The 21223-nt window shown below is 41.0% G+C and overlaps 1 protein-coding gene across 1 annotated transcript in view; it reads left to right on the top strand.

Moving 5' to 3' along the window:
- The window catches only part of COL5A2 (collagen type V alpha 2 chain), a 165101-nt gene that overhangs the window by 138376 nt on the left and 5502 nt on the right, over window positions 1-21223 (top strand). Inside the window, exons 39-52 of the mRNA XM_037912430.2 lie at window positions 1719-1826; window positions 1931-1984; window positions 2211-2264; window positions 3592-3753; window positions 4326-4433; window positions 5606-5713; window positions 5901-5954; window positions 6311-6418; window positions 6558-6611; window positions 8266-8373; window positions 10675-10728; window positions 12269-12376; window positions 17859-18150; window positions 19237-19424. Of these exons, the coding sequence (XP_037768358.1) occupies window positions 1719-1826; window positions 1931-1984; window positions 2211-2264; window positions 3592-3753; window positions 4326-4433; window positions 5606-5713; window positions 5901-5954; window positions 6311-6418; window positions 6558-6611; window positions 8266-8373; window positions 10675-10728; window positions 12269-12376; window positions 17859-18150; window positions 19237-19424 (1560 nt within the window). The remainder of the gene's footprint in view (window positions 1-1718; window positions 1827-1930; window positions 1985-2210; window positions 2265-3591; window positions 3754-4325; window positions 4434-5605; window positions 5714-5900; window positions 5955-6310; window positions 6419-6557; window positions 6612-8265; window positions 8374-10674; window positions 10729-12268; window positions 12377-17858; window positions 18151-19236; window positions 19425-21223) is intronic.

Raw genomic sequence — 21223 nt, 5'->3', positions numbered from 1 at the left:
TACATTTAAATGCTGCTTAATCACTCTTGTTTAATGGATTCTAAATCATTTGGAAGTATTTCTGGAACAAAGTCAGATTTCTGTTTCAAAAAGAACTCTTCCTTCCCCCGCCACCGATTATTTCATATAAAATAGTGAGACAGTAAATACCCCAGACAGTTGAAAATTATTTTGCTGACAAGATTATATCATTGCTAACTAGATTACATGTATTTTTAATGTATGAAAACGTTTTCTTTGAGATTAAAAAAGGAAAACCACAGAGTGTCATCCACTGAAAGGTAGTAGAGACGTGCAGTGGAGTTTGTGATACATGAGGAAATTGGCAAGGGTCTTCATGAAAATAATTGGGAGATCTGAGAGTGCAACAACCTTTCCCACAAGTCTGACACTGGCTCCTACTGAGTTTCAGGGCACCTGGGAAATGGCCCCTTTCCTCCAAACAATGTATTGAACTTCCAGGAGAGAGAGGTAGGCATCTACTTCCCTTGGAAAAGAGGCAATAAAACAGGTAGTGAGAGTTTAATCCCTTAAATCTTTAGACATGTATGACATGGAGATGAAGACTGAAGAGAAATCCTAAGGTTTTAAGAAAAGAGAGAAATATAAACTAGGTTAGAAAACTTTTTTATGGAATATGGTTAACTGACTCCACAAAATTTCACATAAAACACTTCTGACCCAGTAAAGTGAAGGACATAAATCCACACCGTGTAGAGGTCAAGCACAGGAGTTTATTACGTACAGCTGACGGAGTGTCACCTTGCTTATTAGGCTCAGAGACACTGTCAATCAATTGATTACAATGGAATATATGGATTTTCCGTGGGCGGGGGAAAGTGACGGGGTAGGCAGTCCCACACCCCCGGATAGGTCTAGCAGCAAGACATGATAGCACACTAACCAATGGTGAAAGGTTACATAATGTCTCCACCCATGGTCTCAAGTTGACAAATTAACATTTAATATTTAATTAGTACTTTAATAAATGTATTAGTATAAAATATATATGTTGAATTCTGATTTGGGGTCCATAGGAATAAAGTAACTCCTTTGATTGTCCGACAGGTACATATCTAGGGGTAAAAGCAAAGAAACAGTGAAAGATTTGGCAATAAAGATTGTCTTTCAAGTTGTTCATTTGTGTTTTAAGGCAGACGTTGGTCCCTGGGAAAGGGAGGTGGGAGGAGGCCATATCTTATACTGATATGCTTGAATCTTTCATAAACTCAAGGTTGGATGTGTGGGAAGAACGTCTCCCTACAGAAGAAACTAACACAACAGAAACAGGGCTTCTTTGTTCTACTTGCAACTTTGAATAAGACACAATTATTTCCCCCAACATCTGGCATTTTGCTGACCAGGCATATCTTAGCAAAAGCAAGGTTATCTTTTGGTTATTCTGCTTTCTCTTAGCTAATCACTTCTTGCTAGGCCTCTGACCTCTTGACCAAACTCTGGACTTTGGGCCTGTACACAAATCCATATACCAGGTTATTACATCAGCAATGGATTTTAACCCTTCATAAAGTCAGTGGCAAACTATTACAATTTACTTTTGCTATCCCATTAAGCTAAGGTTCTAGTCAATGTGCTGGACTGATTTGTTCGCCTCTCTTTTAATGTGGCAAAGGTTCCCATAGTGTATATTGACTATCAAATAGGAAAGGTGTGACGTTCTTGAACCTGATCTGACTTTTTTATATTATTTTTCATAGGGTCCTGATGGTCAACCAGGTGTGAAAGGTGAACCTGGGGAACCTGGACAGAAAGGGGATGCTGGATCCCCAGGACCACAGGGCCTTTCTGGGTCTCCTGGCCCACCAGTAAGTGAAAAAGCAAACTGAAGGAAAACAATGACCTGTGTCAATTTTTCTCATTTTAAAAGTTCTTTGCTGTTCATTATGTCCCACCTGTTTGCCATTTTTAGGGTCCTCATGGTGTTCCTGGTCTAAAAGGTGGTCGAGGTACTCAGGGTCCACCTGTAAGTACTTTGGTTTTTTGTAAATTAGTTGGATTAATGCAATAGCACCATTTTACATTGGGGCATAGGTTTAATTTTGGTGGAAATATTTAAATCTTTCTTAATCTGAGTTGTATTGCATATTCAATAATTAGATCAGTTGTAGTTGATTGCTCAGTGAGCTGAGAACATTTCATGTAACAGTGCCAGATTTCTTTCTAGTGCTTATATCAAAATGTATTTCTAGGGTGCGACAGGATTCCCCGGCTCTGCTGGACGAGTTGGACCTCCCGGACCCACTGTAAGTCAATTTGAGACTTATTCTTATAGGTACATTTTATAAAATGGAAGTTAGAAACCTGAACAAATCAGAGAATTATAGACGTTGGAACTTGTAAAGACCTACAGTATTCAAGGCCTGATCTTGTGCCCATTGACAGTAATAGCGTGCTTCCCTTGACTTCAGTGTGTGCAGGATTAGGTGGTAAATCAAACAAAGCCTTTTAATTGTGGGTCTGATCCAATGCCTGTTGAAGTCAGTGGAAGTCTTTCAGTTTATTTCAGAGCACTTTGGGTCAGGCCCTGAGATAGTAAAACTATTCTTGGTTGAACTGTTCACTTGCAGTTAAATTTAAAAAAAAAAATCCCAGGTTATGCACTTCGTCCTTCTTTATAATTCTTGGTGTTGAGGGAATTTTCTGTACAAGCAACAGGGCCTTTCTTGTGCCAGCTCATTAGTGAAATTGCTCATACAGTACATTTTTAAAAAATGACAGAGAAGGCAAAAAGTGCATCTTATGTTTAAACTTTTCTCAGTGACACTGTGGTTAAAGAATTACATGTAATTTCCCCCTGTGTGGCTTGACAAATTAGGATCCGACTCTGTCTGTGTGTATTAATGACAAATAACAAATTTCCTCAAGTTCATTTTGTGGCCGTCACATGCAGTGGAACAAGTGAAGTGATGTCAAAGCACATTTGTTAATATAACATATGCTCTGTATAAACAGGAATGTACTTTGCCATCCTTTGAAGAAATGTCAGGGATCCATGCACAAACACAGTATTTTATGTTATCCCTCAGACCTCCCATAACATGACTGCTATTTTAGATTTTCTTCTTAAAGAGGGAAATTCCCAGGACTGATCTAATTCCTGTAATGTATAAATCACTTTGGGCTCTTTTGGGATGAAAGAGATAACATAAATGTAAGAAATTACTTTAAAAAAATTAGAACTGGTCATGTTCAATGGCATCAAAATAATTTACCGTCTATGGAAAGTGAGTGAAAAATGGATACAAAATGCTATCACTGGTGTGAGTGGAGAAATTTTGAATGAATATTTGTGGAATTTTATGGCACTAATTGTCCAGCTCTAGCTAGAATAATTCCTTCTTTAGAGGAGGGAATCCAAAATGGCATGTAAGGCATGAAACTTGGAGATCATTTGCAAGTCTTGGGAGTTTATCACACATTATTAAAGAGAAAGCACTGTGTTAGCTGTTATATGATAACATTATGTTCACACCCTGGTCATCCTTTGTACTCATTTATTTTTAGTTAATCAGAACCCAGTCCTGATTTGATGAGAAATCTATTGTAATCGGGGTCTTTTAATGTTGCTAGGGAGCTCCGGGGCCTGCTGGGCCTATTGGTGACCCAGGAAAAGAAGGCCCTCCAGGTCTTCGTGGTGATCCAGGTTCTCATGGTCGAGTGGGAGATCGAGGACCAGCTGGGCCACCTGGTGGCCCTGGAGACAAAGGAGACTCAGGGGAAGATGGGCAACCTGTAAGTGCTTTTGTCTGTATATTTGCTTTTTAGCCACACAGCTTTTTAATGAAATTTATTGAAATGCTCAGCCTTTGTACCTTCTTGAAACAAGAATAGAATCTACAAGCGCACAGCATATGTTCCATACAGAATGTAGCTTTAAATGCATTTTCACTTTCTATAGCATCTTCTGAGTTTCCACACTCTGCTTCATGTCGTCTTTTGCACCTTCCGCGCACACTCAATGCATATTTCAGATGTAAAAGTAACAACTCTTAGTGGATCCCAAACATTCATTTTTATTCATGTTTTCTTTGAACTGCATTTTCCAGTTGCATTTTAACTCCTTTGACCTTTGGAGTTAATTTTACACATTGTCCTGTCTGGACATTTTAGGCCTGATGGCAAATATAACTCATCACCGACCAGTTGTGCACATTGTCATAATATTGCTTCATGTAAAAAAGAGATTTCTGTGGTGGTAACTCCTTCTAGATTAAGTTAAATTCTAGAGATTCTGCCTTATTATTATCGTTTTTGATTCTGAAAATTATGATAACCCTGTTGTATGTATTCTTTGTCAATTTCAGGGCCCAGATGGCCCCCCCGGTCCAGCTGGAACTACTGGTCAGAGAGGTATTGTTGGTATGCCAGGTCAGCGAGGTGAGAGAGGCATGCCTGGCCTGCCTGGCCCTGGTGTGAGTAGTAATGCAGTCAATATTTCACCTAGCAACACTGTCTGAAGTATTTTGCTCATCTTTGTGATACTATGTGCCTTCTTCCTAACTCCTACACACAAACAGTACAATATTAGAGGGTTTTAATTGTGTAAAGAATCAGTGGCATTGTGTCTACAGGTATGGTTAATAACTAAACCACACATACATGGCATCGAGAATGGAACCCACCAGACAAACACCTTGTCCATCTGAGCTAAAAGGGAATCTTTAGTTGTAGTGAAGCTTCTGGCCAAAATGTTCCAAATCAGGAACGTCTTATTAGGCATCAGCACCTTTAGAAATCAGACCATTCACTTAGGTGCCCAAATAAGAACTCAAGTCTGAACATTCTGACTTTTGTCTTTTAGCCCAGATACTACAGGCTAACAAAGTCGCTTGAGCAAGCTGAAATTCTGCTAAGCAGTGAACAATGGACCCATACCACGTAATCAGTAATTACAATTGTCAAGTGAACTCTAGAACTTCCAAAAGTTCTGGTTTTTTTCTTTGTAGAATTCATACATTTTGAAAGCTTGGTGAGGGGGAAAAAAAGCATCTCCTTTAGTGTAGTGATTATCAAAGGGGATGGCATTCAAGAGAAACTTGCTTATGCAGTTATACAAGCAGTTTACAAGCTCAACTGGAGCTTGTCCCAAGGTTACTAATCAGAAATTATGTTGGTCTGGAGATGGATTGTCTGGCTCAATGAAAGTTCAAGCCAACGGTTGTGTTTAAGCTGCTTTAAGTTATGCTGGAGGCTGGTTAGGCTCCCAGTTGGTCCAACAATCCAGGGAGCGTTAGTCCACCATGGAACTTGCATAACATAACAAAGGATCTGGTCCTTTTAAAGCTCCAATCAGAAATGCTGACCTCAAAGCACAGTTCCTAGTCAATAAAAGACTACTCCACTAGCTTGGTTGGTTAATTTTAAAAGCGCAATTAAATTGCTTAGTACTGTACAACAAATCAAAAGGATATTCAAAATCTGTTAGAACACATTCTTCCATCCTGAAGTTTTGAAAGCTACAAATGTTGGTAGTGCTTAAGACTGGATTCATAACTATAAAATTTAACAACTGGCGGTCTTTTCTATTGAGTTCTCTTTGTTTCATTACATTACATGGTTGATAAGGTATTTCTTATCTTTTTAGGGTACACCAGGAAAACAGGGTTCAACAGGGCCACCAGGAGATAAAGGTCCCTCAGGGCCTATTGGTCAAGCAGGTGCCACTGGTCCAGTAGGTGAACCTGGTCCAGAAGTAAGTATTGTGGCCTAGTAACAAGCAAAAGTAACAGACTTGCTGTAATTATGGCCTAGAGACATAGAAGTTAGAGCTGGGAAAGACCTGCTAGTTTCTAGTCCATCTTTGGGCAAATATAACATTGTTCCCTGCAACTCACACAGTTAACTAAGCATGGTCCTATTTTTACCTTTCACACTTCTAGGGCCCTGCTGGTAATGATGGTACTCCTGGACGAGATGGAGCTGTTGGAGAACGTGTAAGAATACATTATTAGTGTTAAGCCATTGCTGTAAATCTCCATTCTTTTCTGGGTCTGTGGCAGATTCTTTCCCTTGCATGGCTCCTAGGGTTCCCCAAACAGAGAGCTTGTGGTAAATCCACATTCTAATCCCAAACCAGGACTCTGATGGGCTGCAAGAGGACACAGATTTCAAAGCTGGGGAACCCTAGCTAAAATGGTCCTTCCCATGGGAGCTCACTCTTGAGAACTGACAGCAAGAATATTCCAACTAATCATAATAGTTTTACTAAACCATAGAGATAGAAAAATCTATTGATGTAGTCTGGTCCCATTTTTTAAATACACAGTAAGTAAATTGTGGTGATTTGTAGGGTGATCGTGGTGAACCTGGACCTGCAGGTTTACCAGGTGTGCAGGGTGGCCCAGGAACACCAGGACCAGTTGGCCCTACAGGAGAAGCAGGGCAAAGAGGTGAACCAGTAAGTAGGGACTTTTTTCAGATTTTTTTACTAGTTTTATGTATGGTTATATTATGATTTTGGACATATTCCATGAAAAGATGTGCTTTAAAGTTATGCTGAATTGCTTCCTGTAACATGTCCATGCATTTCCATGCAGGGCTCTCGGGGTCCAGTGGGTCCATCTGGTCGTGCTGGAAAACGAGGCTTGCCTGTAAGTTCTGTGCGATTGCTTTACTATTGCCCAAACCAAATTATTTTTACATTAAATGTTACCAAAAGGGCAAGAAAAGCTAGATTTAGAAGCCTGAATAATGACTTGAGTTTTAGAGAGCTGACTCCTAATGAAGAGCGAACATTTTCTGAGTTATATAATCCTTATAGATTCTCCAGCTGGTTGACTATGACAGTGAATTGTCTGTAAAACATGACTGAACAGAGGTAACAAGAAGCTTCAAATTTTCTTTACTTGCATGATGCAACAGAGAGTGGCCAAGCAGGTGGTATTTGGACCTGAATTAGCTTAGGTCTAGGCTTTGTGTTTCACAGTGTGAGGTCAAATCAGGATTTGGATTCAGGTTAGAATTTTATGATGCTGAAATATCATGTGATGTTCTCGAGATTTCAGACTAAAATGGCAGAAATATTACAAAATCGGCTGTTCTCATGAAACAAACTTATTAATATCATGAAATTTTGCTGCAGCTGAACTGGAGCTGAAAATATATGACTTCCAGTTTTTGATTATAGGCAAAGTTGTTATAGGAGTTCAGGCTTGGAACCAAGATTCAGGCTCTCACCCCCAAAACTCAAAGGGGGTTCAAATATGAGAATCCAGTTTTGACATTTCTAATCGGAAGACATAGGTGAAGAGGGAAAAGCAGAGAATGCTTGACTTTTTCTAAAGGTTCACTCTGTTTTCAAGATGTAGATTGTTCAGTATCTAAAACTTACTGAAAATTATTACAGGTTTCAGAGTAGCAGCCGTGTTAGTCTGGATCTGCAAAAAGAAAAGGAGGCCTTGTGGCACCTTAGAGACTAACAAATTTATTTGAGCATAAGCTTTCGTGAGCTACAGCTCACTTCATCGGATCCGATGAAGTGAGCTGTAGCTCACGAAAGCTTATGCTCAAATAAATTTGTTAGTCTCTAAGGTGCCACAAGTCCTCCTTTTCCTTTTGAAAATTATTATAAATTTCAAATGCTGTTCTTAGACTAGCATGAGATTTAAACTGGAAAATGTAATATTAAAAGTGTAAGCCAAAGAAATATTTTGAATGATTTTAACCAATTTAAAAAGTGTAAATGTTTCAAGATCTTGGAGTTAAATAATTATGGAACAAACTCATTTGAGCATCTTGAGTCCAAATACTGTAGTGCCTACTCAGGCAAAAATCCCATTGATGTTTCAAATGTAAGTTTACTTTAATAAAGACTGCAGGAGGCTTTGGGTATGTAGCTAGTTGTGAGAAGTGGAGACACTTTCTTCCTGATAGTGAAAAAACAGGCTTGTAGATACAAATATATGGAGGTCATCTTTACTCATAACATTTCAGTCCTCTCCATAACAATGCTTCCCACTTTCAAGCATGGAATGAATATTGATATAAGTATATAATATTATATAATATCTTTACTATTCTTAGTAGCAGTATTTTTGAACGTATGAAATAGATAGGTAAACAGTAAAGACTAATTTTACTGTAACCAACTCTATTTTATTTAGGTATGTGGCATTTTCTAATATGTAAACGTGGCCTGCTGCTTTCTGCCTTTAGAAGTGAACAGTGTCAGACAATAGTGTCCAGAGAAAAGTAAGGTTTGTTCTTAGTCTAGAATCCTCTATTTGACTGTTTTTGTACCTATAGGGTCCCCAAGGTCCTCGTGGTGACAAAGGTGACAATGGAGACCGAGGTGACAGGGGCCAGAAGGGTCATAGAGGTTTCACTGGTCTTCAAGGTCTTCCTGGTCCTCCTGTAAGTTGTTTTAGTTAATTAGCAAGAAAAGAAAAGAATAATAACATATCTGTTAAGACTTTGATATTAAAAATGAATCAAAGGGAAAATCTGCACGGTGTATTACAATAAATATGCTTTCCAGACAGCCGCTCTCTGGGGCCCTGGCTGTCTGTAGTTTCCAATATATATATTATACATTGCTAATATCAATGCAATAAATTGTTAAATTTACTTCTTGTTCCCCATCCATCAAGTAGATTTATGCAAATTCTAACTTCATCTTAGTCAACCTGAGCAGTCTGCATGCTGCTGCTGTAAGCATTGGTATTAATATTAATGTTAGCATACAAAATATGCTCGGGAATGTACAAACATATAGAAAAACATGGTTCTCTTCCCCAAAGAACTTACCATTTAAGAAGCAGTAACTTTTGTACACAAGATAGAAATCTGTGTGGTTTTTGTTGATATTGGTAATTATACATAATTTGTGATATTTGTTCCATGCACAGCTGATGCCACAGTATTTTTAGTGCATTTGTTAGCAGTTCTGCTTTATTAAAATTATATAGCATGAACCAGTGTGCACCTGGCCCTGCATGTGTCAGAGGCTCAACTCTTAGTGTCCTTGTGCAGAGGCTGAGTGCAATCGTAGTTCTTGTGATCAGGGAAGCAAACCCAGCAAAGTGCTCAGCATCTCATAGTTAGATGTTGCGCCCCCTTAGTTCCCCAAAATATTCCAACCCTCTCTGCCTCCTCAACAAACTTCCTTTGTCTTCTTTGTCTTCACCTTATTCTGTTAGTTGCAGTCAGTGGCTCTTGTTCTTAATCTCCAAGCGTTCCTACTGAGTGTCTCTCCCAAGCTGACCCTGACCTTTCTTGTGTCCTCCTTCAGCATCTTGAACTACCTTTTTCTGGGTCTTCCTCCTGGTCTTTGTCCTTATCTTCACTTAACATGGATTCACATTGCAGCGATCAATCCACCGGGGGTCAATTTAGCGGGTCTAGTGAAGACCTGCTAAATCAACCACCGATTGCTATCCCATCGACTCCGGTACTCCACCGGAATGAGAAGCATAAGGTAAGTCAACGGGAGAGTTTCTCCCGTCGACCTAGCGTGGTGTAGACACCGCAATAAGTTGACCTCAGGTTCGTCAACTCCAGCTACATTATTCACATAGCTGGAGTTGCGTAACTTAGGTTGATTTAGTCCCATAGTGTAGAGCTGCCCTAGATCTTGTACTCTCTGGCCAACATATCCCAGGTCTCGTCATCTCAACAAACCTGTGGAGCAGAGAGCACAGACTACCGTGAAACTTAAAACTCTTCTAAAAGATACTTAAATATTACTGTGATTCATAATATATAAAACAAAAAAATTAGTTAGTTCAGGTAAAATAGATGTAAGTGGGAATTGAAAGTGCTCAGCATCTCGTGGGCTCAGGCATAGGGAATGAGTATAAGATTCTTGGATTGCCAGTGGCTATGAACACCAAAGAAAGGAAAGATCCATGGATACCCCCACCCACCTAGGGGTGCACTGGCCCAGTGCCTCGGGGAGCACAGGAGCATATGTACTCTTTCAAATGGTGTTGTAGCAGCTGTGCTTCTTCAGTAATCACCCATATTGTAGCCAGTGACTGAAGAACTACTGTCCAGAAGTATAGATACTCTTTTTGGCTGTTTAAATAGGCACGCAGAAGTTCAGATGCTTCTCAGACATCCTATTTGAACTCTTTAAGGTACAGGCATCATAATAGAATCCTGATAAGAATGGTTTTTCTCATTAAACTTTGTTTATACGGGACTTGCAGTACTTTTTGATTTCAGCTGCAGGGTATGTCCTGGTCCTAGCCAAAGGCAAAAGGAAAACAAATAGGCAAAACAACCAAACCGAAACTTCTTCCCAATTCAGAATCGCATCAGTTGGTTTTAGCTTTGGATAAAGATTCTGGCTAGTTCCTCTTTTCCTTTTATTGTTTTGCCAACCATATTAATATTGGACAATACCGAACTAAGGACTTGCTGTGCATGTAACCTCAGACATAATTTTGTGTGTAGATTTGTACTAGTGTTAAAAACTTTACTTATCTTACTGATAACCATTGTTTTTGTGTCACCGTAGCAAAAGAGAATAATACATTGGGACTTAAAAGTGCACAACGATTGAGAACTCAGAGGGAAATTGCTACATATGTTTCCTGGGCACATCCTGGCTCACTTTGACAATTATAGCTTTATAGGTTTACACAACATTTCTTTAAAGATAATTTGATGTTGAATTTAAAATATAATAAAAATATCATTTTTTCTGCTTAGGGTCCCATTGGTGAACAAGGCAGTTCTGGGGTTCCAGGTCCTTTTGGCCCTAGAGTGAGTACATTGTGTTATATATAAGTGTATGAAAACAATCAAATTTCTGTTTGCAGTTCACTGTTAGGCAGATGACGTTTGTTGATCTTAGCCTAAAATAACTTCATGTAATGACAGGTTTCAGAGTAGCAGCCATGTTAGTCTGTATTCGCAGAAAGAAAAGGAGTACTTGTGGCACCTTAGAGACTAACCAATTTATTTGAGCATAAGCTTTCGTGAGCTACAGCTCACTTCATCGGATGCATAAAGTGGAAAATACAGTGAGGAGATTTATATACCCACAGACCATGAAAAAATACACATTGTAAGGAGAGTGATCACTTAAGATGAGCTATTACCAGCAGGAGAGTGGGGGGGAGGGAGAGAAAACCTTTTGAAGTGATAATCAAGGTGGGCCATTTCCAGCACATTTCCAGGAGTTAACAAGAACGTCTGAGGAACGGGGGGGGGGGGGGGGGGGGGGGGGGGGGGCGGGGGAGGGAAGAAACAAGGGGAAATAGTTTTACTTAGTATAATGACTCAACCACTCCCAGTCTCTATTCAAGCCTAAGTTAATTGTATCCAATTTGCAAATTAATTCCAATTCAGCAGTCTCTTGTTGGAGTCTGTTTTTGAAGTTTTTTTGTTGAAGGATAGTCCCTTCTCGTTAACTCCTGGAAATGTGCTGGAAATGGCCCACCTTGATTATCACTTCAAAAGGTTTTCTCTCCCCCCACCCCACTCTCCTGCTGGTAATAGCTCATCTTAAGTGATCACTCTCCTTACAATGTGTATTTTTTCATGGTCTGTGTGTATATAAATCTCCTCACTGTATTTTCCACTTTATGCATCCGATGAAGTGAGTTGTAACTCACGAAAGCTTATGCTCAAATTAATTGGTTAGTCTCTAAGGTGCCACAAGTACTCCTTTGCTTCATGTAGTGGTTATCTTATTCTCTTTCACTGAGGTAAATTCTATTGTTTAATAACTGACGTAGCAAAACTTTTACAGAAGTATGCTTGTTAGTCACCTTCTGTCTGGCTAGCCACTGCACACGTCACAGCTGGAGCACAACTCTGCTCTTCCTAGCAATAACCCCCACAACTTCCCTGTTTGGTGATCATCCTCACCAGGGGAGCATCCCTCACTCCCACTCACTCTCACACTCTTCCCCAGCATCCAACCCTACAATGTGGAGCGATCAGCAGGTAAGCCCTTGGCTGGTCCCCTGCCTTCAGCTGTTTCTGGCCCTTGGTTCTGACTCTCCATCATAGAAGTCAGCAGGCAACTCCCTCTGCTGTTCTCTGGCCTTCAGCCCTCCTATCTGGCTCTATGGCATAAGGCTGGAGAAATTCAGAAGTACCAGTATATGATAAAATTCAGCTACCTTCTGAACTTCAGACAAAAAACAAGTTACTACTTTTAAATTAATTACTTTTCAAAAATCACGGGATTGCTTCAGGAGGAGATATTATTTACATTTAATATAAAAGGCATATTAGTAAATTGGCTAATGTGATTGTTATTAAAACCCATTTTTAATTCTCTAATTTTATTCAGGGCCCTCCAGGTCCAGTTGGTCCTTCAGGCAAAGATGGAAGTCCTGGACCACATGGGCCACTGGGACCTCCCGGTGTAAGAGGAAGTCTAGGAGAAGCAGGTCCTGAAGTAAGTTCATGGAAATTTGGGGAGATACGCTGGCTTCTGGTATTCTCATGTTAAAACTCATAGGAGCACTCTATAAAATTGATCTTAGATTTATGAGTAATGCCTAATGACAGATTAGTGTTTCTTAACTACTTATAACTCCACAAATAATATATATGATAGGGTTTGAGCCATGACATTTGTAAACTGAGATATAATATGTTAGGTGTTTCCATCAAAAGCTACTCTGGAAGTTAGAGAAAGAGAAGATGTGCTAGTTAAGTTACTTAGGTCTCTAGAATACACTTTCCAGTGAGCTATCCTGTCTAGTTCCAAATGACTCCAGAGATTGGACTTTCACCACTTCCCCGGGGAGCCTATTCTACACCCTCATAAATCTTAGAGAATTTCTTCTGATATTGATTCTAATAGTTCTTCTTTGAGTGCTTGCTCATGTCGATTCCATTCTAGGTGTGTGAGCGCCCACTTGTGCGGCCATTGGAGATTTTTGCCTTAGTGGTATCCGTAGGACCAGCTGTGGCGCCCCCTTGAGTGACGCGGTTATGTGTCAGTATATCAGGAGCCACTGGCCCTACACCATCTCAGTTCCTTCTTACCACACATGGTGGTTAGTTAGAGCACTTTTCCTTGCATAGCAAGGGCTAGCGTTTTCGTCTCTTCTGACTTCAAGTCTTAGGGCCTTGTAAATAGTTGTTTATAGTAGTTAGTGTTAAGTAGTTTTTAAGTGTAGTTAGGAGTTAGAAGTTCTTCGGGGTGTAAGCCCTGTGCGGACTGTAACAGGCCTGTGCCTGTAACTGACTCCCATGGCAGCTGCCTCAAGTGCTTGGGGGAATCATATGTGAAGGACAAGTGTCATAGTTGTAAAAAATTTCAACCCAGGACTCAGAAAGAGCAGGATATTCATTTGCGGGCTCTCCTCATGGAAGTTGCCCTTTGTCCAGCTTCTGAGTCGTCCTGCCAAGACTCGCCTAGTACCTCGGCCTTGGTGCCCAGCGCACCCCCTGCTCCAGTGTCCAGAAAGAAAATGAAGTACGGCTCTCCGGCACCAGGCAAGAAAAACCATGGGGCATCAGGCAAAGGACCCATTTGGGCCGCCCTGCCACTCCGGAGCCACGAGGACATGCCTCCCTGGTCAGGGCCCTTAGCCCCTTAAAGGATCCACCACCAGCTCCCAGGAGCGGTAGTGGACCCAAATGTCTGATGGCATCAATGCCTTCCAAAGCTCCCCCGGCACTGAGAGATCAGAGGCCTCTGCCCACGCCGCAGGAAGCACCAAAGGCTCCCTACAAGGACAAGCCAGCCACGGATCCCCCGAGACAAGGCAGTGCTCTCCATCTCCTCGCTGCAGATCTCTGGCGTTGTAGCCCAGATTCTCTGGTGCTTGTCACTGGCACCGCGATTGTGGTCCCCGCCATCTTGATGCGGATCGCCTTGGGGGAGGCGCCAGTCTCCGTTCCACCAGCACCATTCGTCTTCCTGCTGGTCGTCCTCTCAGCGCAGATCTCGGTCGCCTGCAACGTGGGAGCACTCCCCATCATGATTTTGTTCCCCCCAGCCCCGGTCCTCTCAATACCAGCGCCGATCCGGCCACTCCAAACACTGGTCTCTGGTGGCGACGGTCAGCAGGCAGACACAGGCGTTGATGGCCCCACTGTGGTCACCATAAGGGGATTCCTCTGGCACAGAAGGGCAGTTCAGCCCCTTGCCAAGACCCCACAGACACAATTGGGCACCTGAGGCCGCATCAACATCTACGGCGCCACCTTGGCAGCACAGCCAGTGGCCAGTGCCATGGCCCTATTGGAGAGCGTGGGGCATGCTGGTGATGACGATGCCCCCTTTGCACTGCTCATCTGCCACTGCCTCGGAGCAACAGCTGACGGCACTGGGATTGGTGCGTGAGACCCACTCGGTGGTCAAGGTAGAGGAGACAGTGCCTACCCCAAAAACCCCTCCCTCATGGGGGATAATGCCCTGGAGCCTCCCCTGGTGGTACAGTCCTCATCCCTGGATGAGGTAGTCGTGGGACCTTCAAGGGCCAGCCTGCTAGGCAATTTTAAGGAACACCAGGCTCTGCTTTGATGGGTGATCGAGAACTTGGGCCTAGAGGTGGAGGAGATGGCTGAGAAGATGGACACCTTGTTCAATGTCCTCTCAGCCTCTACCTCAGCATGTGTTGCACTTCCAGTGCATGACAGGGTCCTGAAAATTGCCAAGACCCTCTGGCAAACCCCGTTGTCCATCCCTCCCACCTCCAAAAGGGCTGAAAAGAAGTACTTTGTCTTGGCCAAAGGGTTTGAGTATGAATTTACCCACCCACCTCCGGGCTCGCTGGTTGTCTCTGCGACCAACAAAAAGAACAAGCAGGGGCACACTAGTTCAACCCCCAAAAGTAAAGAGGCCAAAAGACTGGACCTTTGTGGGAGAAAAATTTATTCAATGGCCAGCCTGCAATTCCGGGTGGCGAACCTCCAGGTCATCTTGGGTGGGTACAATTTTAACTTATGGGACTCCCTCCGTAAGTTCAAGGAGTCCCTCCCTCAGGATCTGGCTAGCTGCAACACCATGAACTCTTGAGCCCAGCTCCAATGATACTTTTTGTGAGTCGCCTAGAGTGGAATTGATGTGAGCAAGCACTCGAAGAAGAAAAAACGGTTACTTACTTTTCGTAACTGTTGTTCTTTGAGATGTGTTGCTCATGTCCATTCCATTACCTGCCCTCCTACCTCTCTGTTGGAGTTGCTGGCAAGAAGGAACTGAGAGGGTGTAGACATATAGAGACGCCTGAGCATGTCACTTAAGGGGGGCTCCACAGCCGACCCTATGGATACTGCTATGGCAAAAGTCTCTGACGACCACGCACGTGGGCGTGCGCACACCTAGAATGGAGTGGACATGAGCAACACATCTCAAAGAACAACACTTATGAAAGGTAGGTAACCGTTCTTTCCTGTTTTGAATTTCAGTCCGCTATGCCTAGTTATAGCCCCTTATTCAATCCTCAACAATTCCTCTTGTTGCTTGGAGTTCAGATACTACAAGTAATTGAGAGAATTACCTTTGTACATCCTTGCTTATTGATCAGGCCCGGCACAGATATTTAAAGGCCAAGTTCTGCTCAGTTATGCAGTTGTAAATGTAGAATAACATAAGTGAACTGAATTACTCCAGGTTTCAGAGTAGCAGCCATGTTAGTCTGTATCCGCAAAAAGAAAAGGAGTACTTGTGGCACCTTAGAGACTAACAAATTTATTTGAGCATAAGCTTTCGTGAGCTACAGCTCACTTCAGTGGAAAATACAGTGGGGAGATTTATATACACAGAGAACATGAAACAATGGGTGTTACCATACACACTGTAATGAGAGTGATCGGGTAAGGTGAGCTATTAACAGCAGGAGAGCGGGGGGAAAAAACCTTTTGTAGTGATAACCAAGGTGGGCCATTTCCAGCAGTTGATAGGAACGTGTGAGGAACAGTGGGGTGGGGGGGGGGGAATAAACATGGGGAAATAGTTTTACTTTGTGTAATGACACATCCACTCCCAGTCTTTATTCAAGCCTAAGTTAATTGTATCCAGTTTGCAAATTAATTCCAATTCAGCAGTTTCTCATTGGAGTCTGTTTTTGAAGATTTTTTGTTGAAGAATTGCCACTTTTAGGTTTGTAATGCTCTTATAGGATCTTATAGGTTTTGGCAAAAGAAAATCTTGTCTCACTAATCTCTTAGAATTCTTTGAGTAATAACGAAGTAGTGGATAAAGGAGAACTGCTTGATGTAATGTATGAAGACTTCCCAAAGACTTTGACAAGGTCCTGCACAAGAGGCTACTAAAGAAGCTGAATAATCCTCAAGTGAGAGGCAAATTATTGTTGTGGAATCAAAAACTTTACTTTTAATTAAAAGGAAAGAGTAGGATTAAATGGTAAACTTTTATTATGGCCAAAGGTTAACAGTGCGGGGTACCTCAAGGCTCCATAAAAGGTCCTGTGTTGTTCAGTATATTTATCGTAGTCTGGAAAGTGGGTGAGTAGAGACGTAAAATTTGGAAATGATACAAAGTTATCTAGGTCAGTTAGGACCAGAACAGTGAGGAACTTCAGAGAGACGTAAAGAAGCTATGTGAATGGACAACATGATGGCAAATCAAATCCAATGTTGATGAATGCAACTGTTGTTGAATGTACTGTTAATTGGAGGGAAACATTTAAACTACTCAGACACCTTATGGTGTTCTAGATTAACTGTATCAATTCAGGAAAGGGACCAGGTTTAGTCTGATAAATGAAAACTTCTGTTCAATATGCAGCCGTGGTTAAAAAGCTAACAAGATATTAAATGCATAAGGAATGGGATTCTGAATAGTAACAAAAAAAATTATAATGCCTTTATATACATCAGTGGGGCAGCCTCATTGGAATTCTGTGCGCGGTACTGGGCACCCCATCAAAAAGGATAGACTTAAGGGGGTTCAGAAAAGAGTGGCAATCAAAGGCTTAAAAAAACTCTTGTATGATGAGAGATTGAAAAAATGGGGATTATTTACTTTGAAGAAGAGATGAGACATGATAAAATATCTTTAACGGTACAGGTAGATTGGGAACTGCTGTCTCATACCCAAGAATTCTTGGCAGTTCCCATATCTGAATCAGTTTTTCATTTTTGTTGCTGTTATATGAATTCCCTCCAAATTATCAATATATTTCAACTGCTTCTGAGGTGTCATGAAATGAATGCAGAATTCAGAATTTTGAGTAAAGTATTTATTATACCTTGAATCTAAAACAGATCAGATATGTAGTTGAGACAGTGAGGTAGGATGTCTCAGACTATTATTTCTAGTTTTACTTTCTCTCAGTACTTACCTCAGTTACAAATTCACAATAACATATTAAGAAATACATTTCTTACCATAATTCCTAGACACACAATGCATTAGATTGATGGGCATGCTTCTGGTTGGACAATTGGAACATTAGTTTTGAACTCTGGTTAATTACTGTTAAAGGGAGTTTCACAGCTAAATCTCAGTGTGCCTGTGGTGGTACCAGAACATCAGATTTAGAATTAGAAGCCACAAAATTCAGATCCTAAAGCTCAAGGCTCTTTAGATCAAGGTGTTGGTTTCACCCATTGTAGAGTGCATTATTCATTGTTTAACACCAACAAAGGCCCATATTTAGTACAGTATCCCTATGTACTTGCTAAAAAGCTTTCCTGAATTTCAGGCCAAAATGCTCAGAGCTGTACAAGACAAAGTTAGAGACAGTCTATGCCCTTAGATGTGTGGGCCTATCCTCTTATCTCTATCCTTAGAGGCAGGAGTCAGCCGTGAAGTGTTGCTCTGGAACTTTCCCTAAGTTTGAGGGTGATTGGAGCTGAGATTTTGGCTAGGCTTGTCTTTTTAATAACTATACTGTCCCAAACCCCACTCTGTCTAATGAAAGCATCTTGTGTATCTCTATTACTACTTTTACTTTTAGGGTCCTCCAGGTGATCCTGGTCCCCCAGGTCCCCCAGGCCCCCCAGGTCACCTCACAGCTGCCATCGGTGACATTATGGGCCACTTTGATGACAGTATGGCAGATCCACTGCCAGAATTCACTGAAGATGAAGCAGCCCCTGATGACAACAATAAAACTGATCCAGGAGTCCATGCCACACTGAAGTCACTGAGTAGCCAGATTGAAACCATGCGCAGCCCCGATGGCTCCAAGAAACACCCAGCACGCACTTGTGATGATCTAAAGCTCTGTCATCCATCCAAGAAAAGCGGTATGTATAAAATGCAACATTTAGTAATGTAGTATCTGCATATGCTGCATTGTCCTGGTGTACTGCCATTCTGGTCTTAGGATCTCTGGGAAAACATGCATGATATAGGTTGTTGTGGTAGTAGCTGTAGTTCATGCCAGGTCTTTTGAATTAAGGAGCTCAGAAACCTCTTGCAAAAATGTTGTTTATTCTTCAGTATTTTATTGCGTAAGGCACTTGGGTATTTCACTGGAGTGCCACCCCTGTAAGTGTGATCACACTGGAGCGCCACTCCTGTATGTATGATCGCAGTGATAAGCTGGTACAGTGCATGTTTGAGGCAATAATAATTCAGCATTGAAGGCTAAATGCTGCCTTTGGATGCATAATCCATTCAGTTGCTAAAATAACATGGGTTACCCATCCTGATTTTGTATACCTCATTGTTCTTTGAGTAGTGTGTTAGAATTACTCTAAGTTACACTGGCATCCAGCACCCCATAAGAATTGTCTGGCAGCTAAGGATCAGCTAGGGAGAGAGCAGCCCCAGCCTTTCCCCTTTTCCTGCAGCTATGCCCCCGTGCCAGGCTTGTCTGCTTTGTTCCATCAGAGTAGTGCCAAGGGGCTTTATAATGGGCTTAAGCAGTGCTTAATTTGTGCCAGGGCAGAGCCCCGGCCCCTTAGGCTTGGCATTTTATAGCCCCGGCACCTCTGGGCTTGCCACGTCAGTTATTAAAGTAAAAAAATTGCTCAAGCCCCCTGGCACCTCTTTTATTACAAATTAAGAACTGGGCATAAGCAAAATTCAGGATCTAACCACCCCCAATTTTAAAGTGCTTAAAATACGGAACCAACTATTGTGCTTGAACTTATCTCTGGAGTGTACATTAAAACAAGTAGAGGGTTGTTACATTATACCCAATATAGTTACACAAGTTGTTTATTGATCAGCTAAACTGGTTAGCCATTGAGGCCTCAAAATAAAAGACATTAGGTAAATGTGGAACTTGTGTTTTGTAATATCTAAAGAGATTCCTAATTATAACTCCCTAATTCATTCAGGAATCTTACTAATATAGCAGAGATTACATTTTTTGTGTTTTGCAGGAGAATATTGGGTTGACCCTAACCAAGGTTGTGTTGAAGATGCTGTAAAAGTCTACTGCAATATGGAAACTGGAGAGACTTGTATTTCTGCAAACCCATCTAGCATCCCGCGCAAAACGTGGTGGACTAGTAGATCACCAAACCTCAAGCCTGTATGGTATGGCCTTGATATGAACAGGGGATCACAGGTAACTAAATATATTTAAATGGGATAAAAAAGGGGTGATAAAATTTTTAAACATTGATTTTTTTAAACTTAAATAAGATATTTTTATTTAAATTAAATACAGATTTGTTTTTAAAAATAAAGTCGTTTAAAATTAAATTTGAAATTGACAGCCTGTGTTAAAGCCCAAACTTATTATAATCTATTAAAATAATAGTAAGTAGTAAGTTTGCTGCCAAAGTTTTAAAGTAAATCAAGGATTGGTGGAAGTCGCTGAATAAGCATCTGGAACCATAGTTTGTTGAAGTACTAAACCACCTTTTGACAAAAGAAGCATCTCTGTAGATGCAGAGAGAATATTTTCTTTATTTAAGTGTATTCAACTATATCAGTTCAGTGAAAAATTCATTCAAAGTTAAGAAAATGATTGGGAGTGGAAAAAGCAGGAAAACTTGTTTTCCTCTTCCAGTATATGAATTAAAAACTAGGTGTGAAAATATGAGATCTACTAGTTTCAAATCTTGTTAGGACATAGTGATCAGAAACAATCAGTTTAATTCACTAACTATAGATACGTCCTTTGGTTAATAAATCAGTTAGTTTTAAATACAAAACATGTTTTGATTAACTTTTTGATAAACTTTTTTCTTATATATGCAGCACATTTATTTTTTTATAAATAGTTTTATTTAATACACAAATAGTTTTATTTAATAAAATGGAATACAATTCTGTTTTTATACATTTTAATTGAATTTGAATTTCCATCCAAATAGAGTTTGATACAAATCACAAGTGAAAAACCAATCAACTAGTAAATAAATGCAATCATTCACCATTTTCTAACAGAATAAAAATGTAAAAATTAAGAATATGAATAAATGTAAGTTAAGCTACATGCTTAAATAAATGTGTACAGACATAGTGTATTTTCCTGGTTAGCAAAAAGCAGCACCAAATCCAGTGTGAAGGCTATATTTTGTTGCAAATCAACATGTTTTAATGATTACCAGCCAATGAAAATCAACTTGTCTTTAGGAAAATAACTAAAAAATACAAATGGAAAACATGAGAAAAATTAATTATTTAAATCAAAGTTTCCCGCTTGCTGATTTAAATTGCTTTGATTTAATTAAATCCGCCCTGTGAGAAGGCTCTTCTCCAGATTCTTTCTTTTTCTTTTTGGATATTTAATACTATTTTGAGCAGATCATGCCATGATAATAACTTTATAAATACTGGTAGACAGATTGTCTGACATTCAAGTTGTTACTTACTTGATTCAAATATATTGTTTACTCTTCACAAATATAAAACTTCCTTCTGTATCCCTAACTTAGTTCCCAAAAAATCTGGTTTCACGAACAAAATGTTGCAATCTGTATGCCTAATTGTGCAGTCCCTATGCAGACATAACTCCTGGTGATTATGTTTAAGGCTGCAATTTAGTTATGGAGGTCATGGAAGTCATGGCATCCGTGACTTCCAAAGGCCTCAGTGACTTCAGCCAGCGCCTCCTGAAGCTGCAGGGTCCCCTGCCACCTGTGGAGGCAGGGAGCTGGGGGATCTGCCACTCCTGGCTGCCGTCGGTGGCTTCCACGGGGGGCAAGGGGGACCTGGTGGCAGGGGGCAACTGCCACGGCGGGCGGCAGGGAGGATCCCCAGAGCTCCGGGCCACCATGGGAGGCAGGGGGGACCCTTGCAGCTTGGAGCTGCCAATGGAGGGGGACCGTGTAGCTCCCAGCTGTCTCTCCCAGCTCCCCAGGCTACCCATTCTATCATGGGTGTTTTTAGTAAAAGTCATGGACAGGTCACGAGCTC

Source organism: Chelonia mydas, chromosome 11 (genome assembly GCF_015237465.2).
Source record: "Chelonia mydas isolate rCheMyd1 chromosome 11, rCheMyd1.pri.v2, whole genome shotgun sequence".
NCBI lineage: Eukaryota > Metazoa > Chordata > Testudines > Cheloniidae > Chelonia > Chelonia mydas.
Note: the sequence above shows the minus strand (reverse complement) of the source record. Positions and strands in the feature narration are given on the sequence as shown.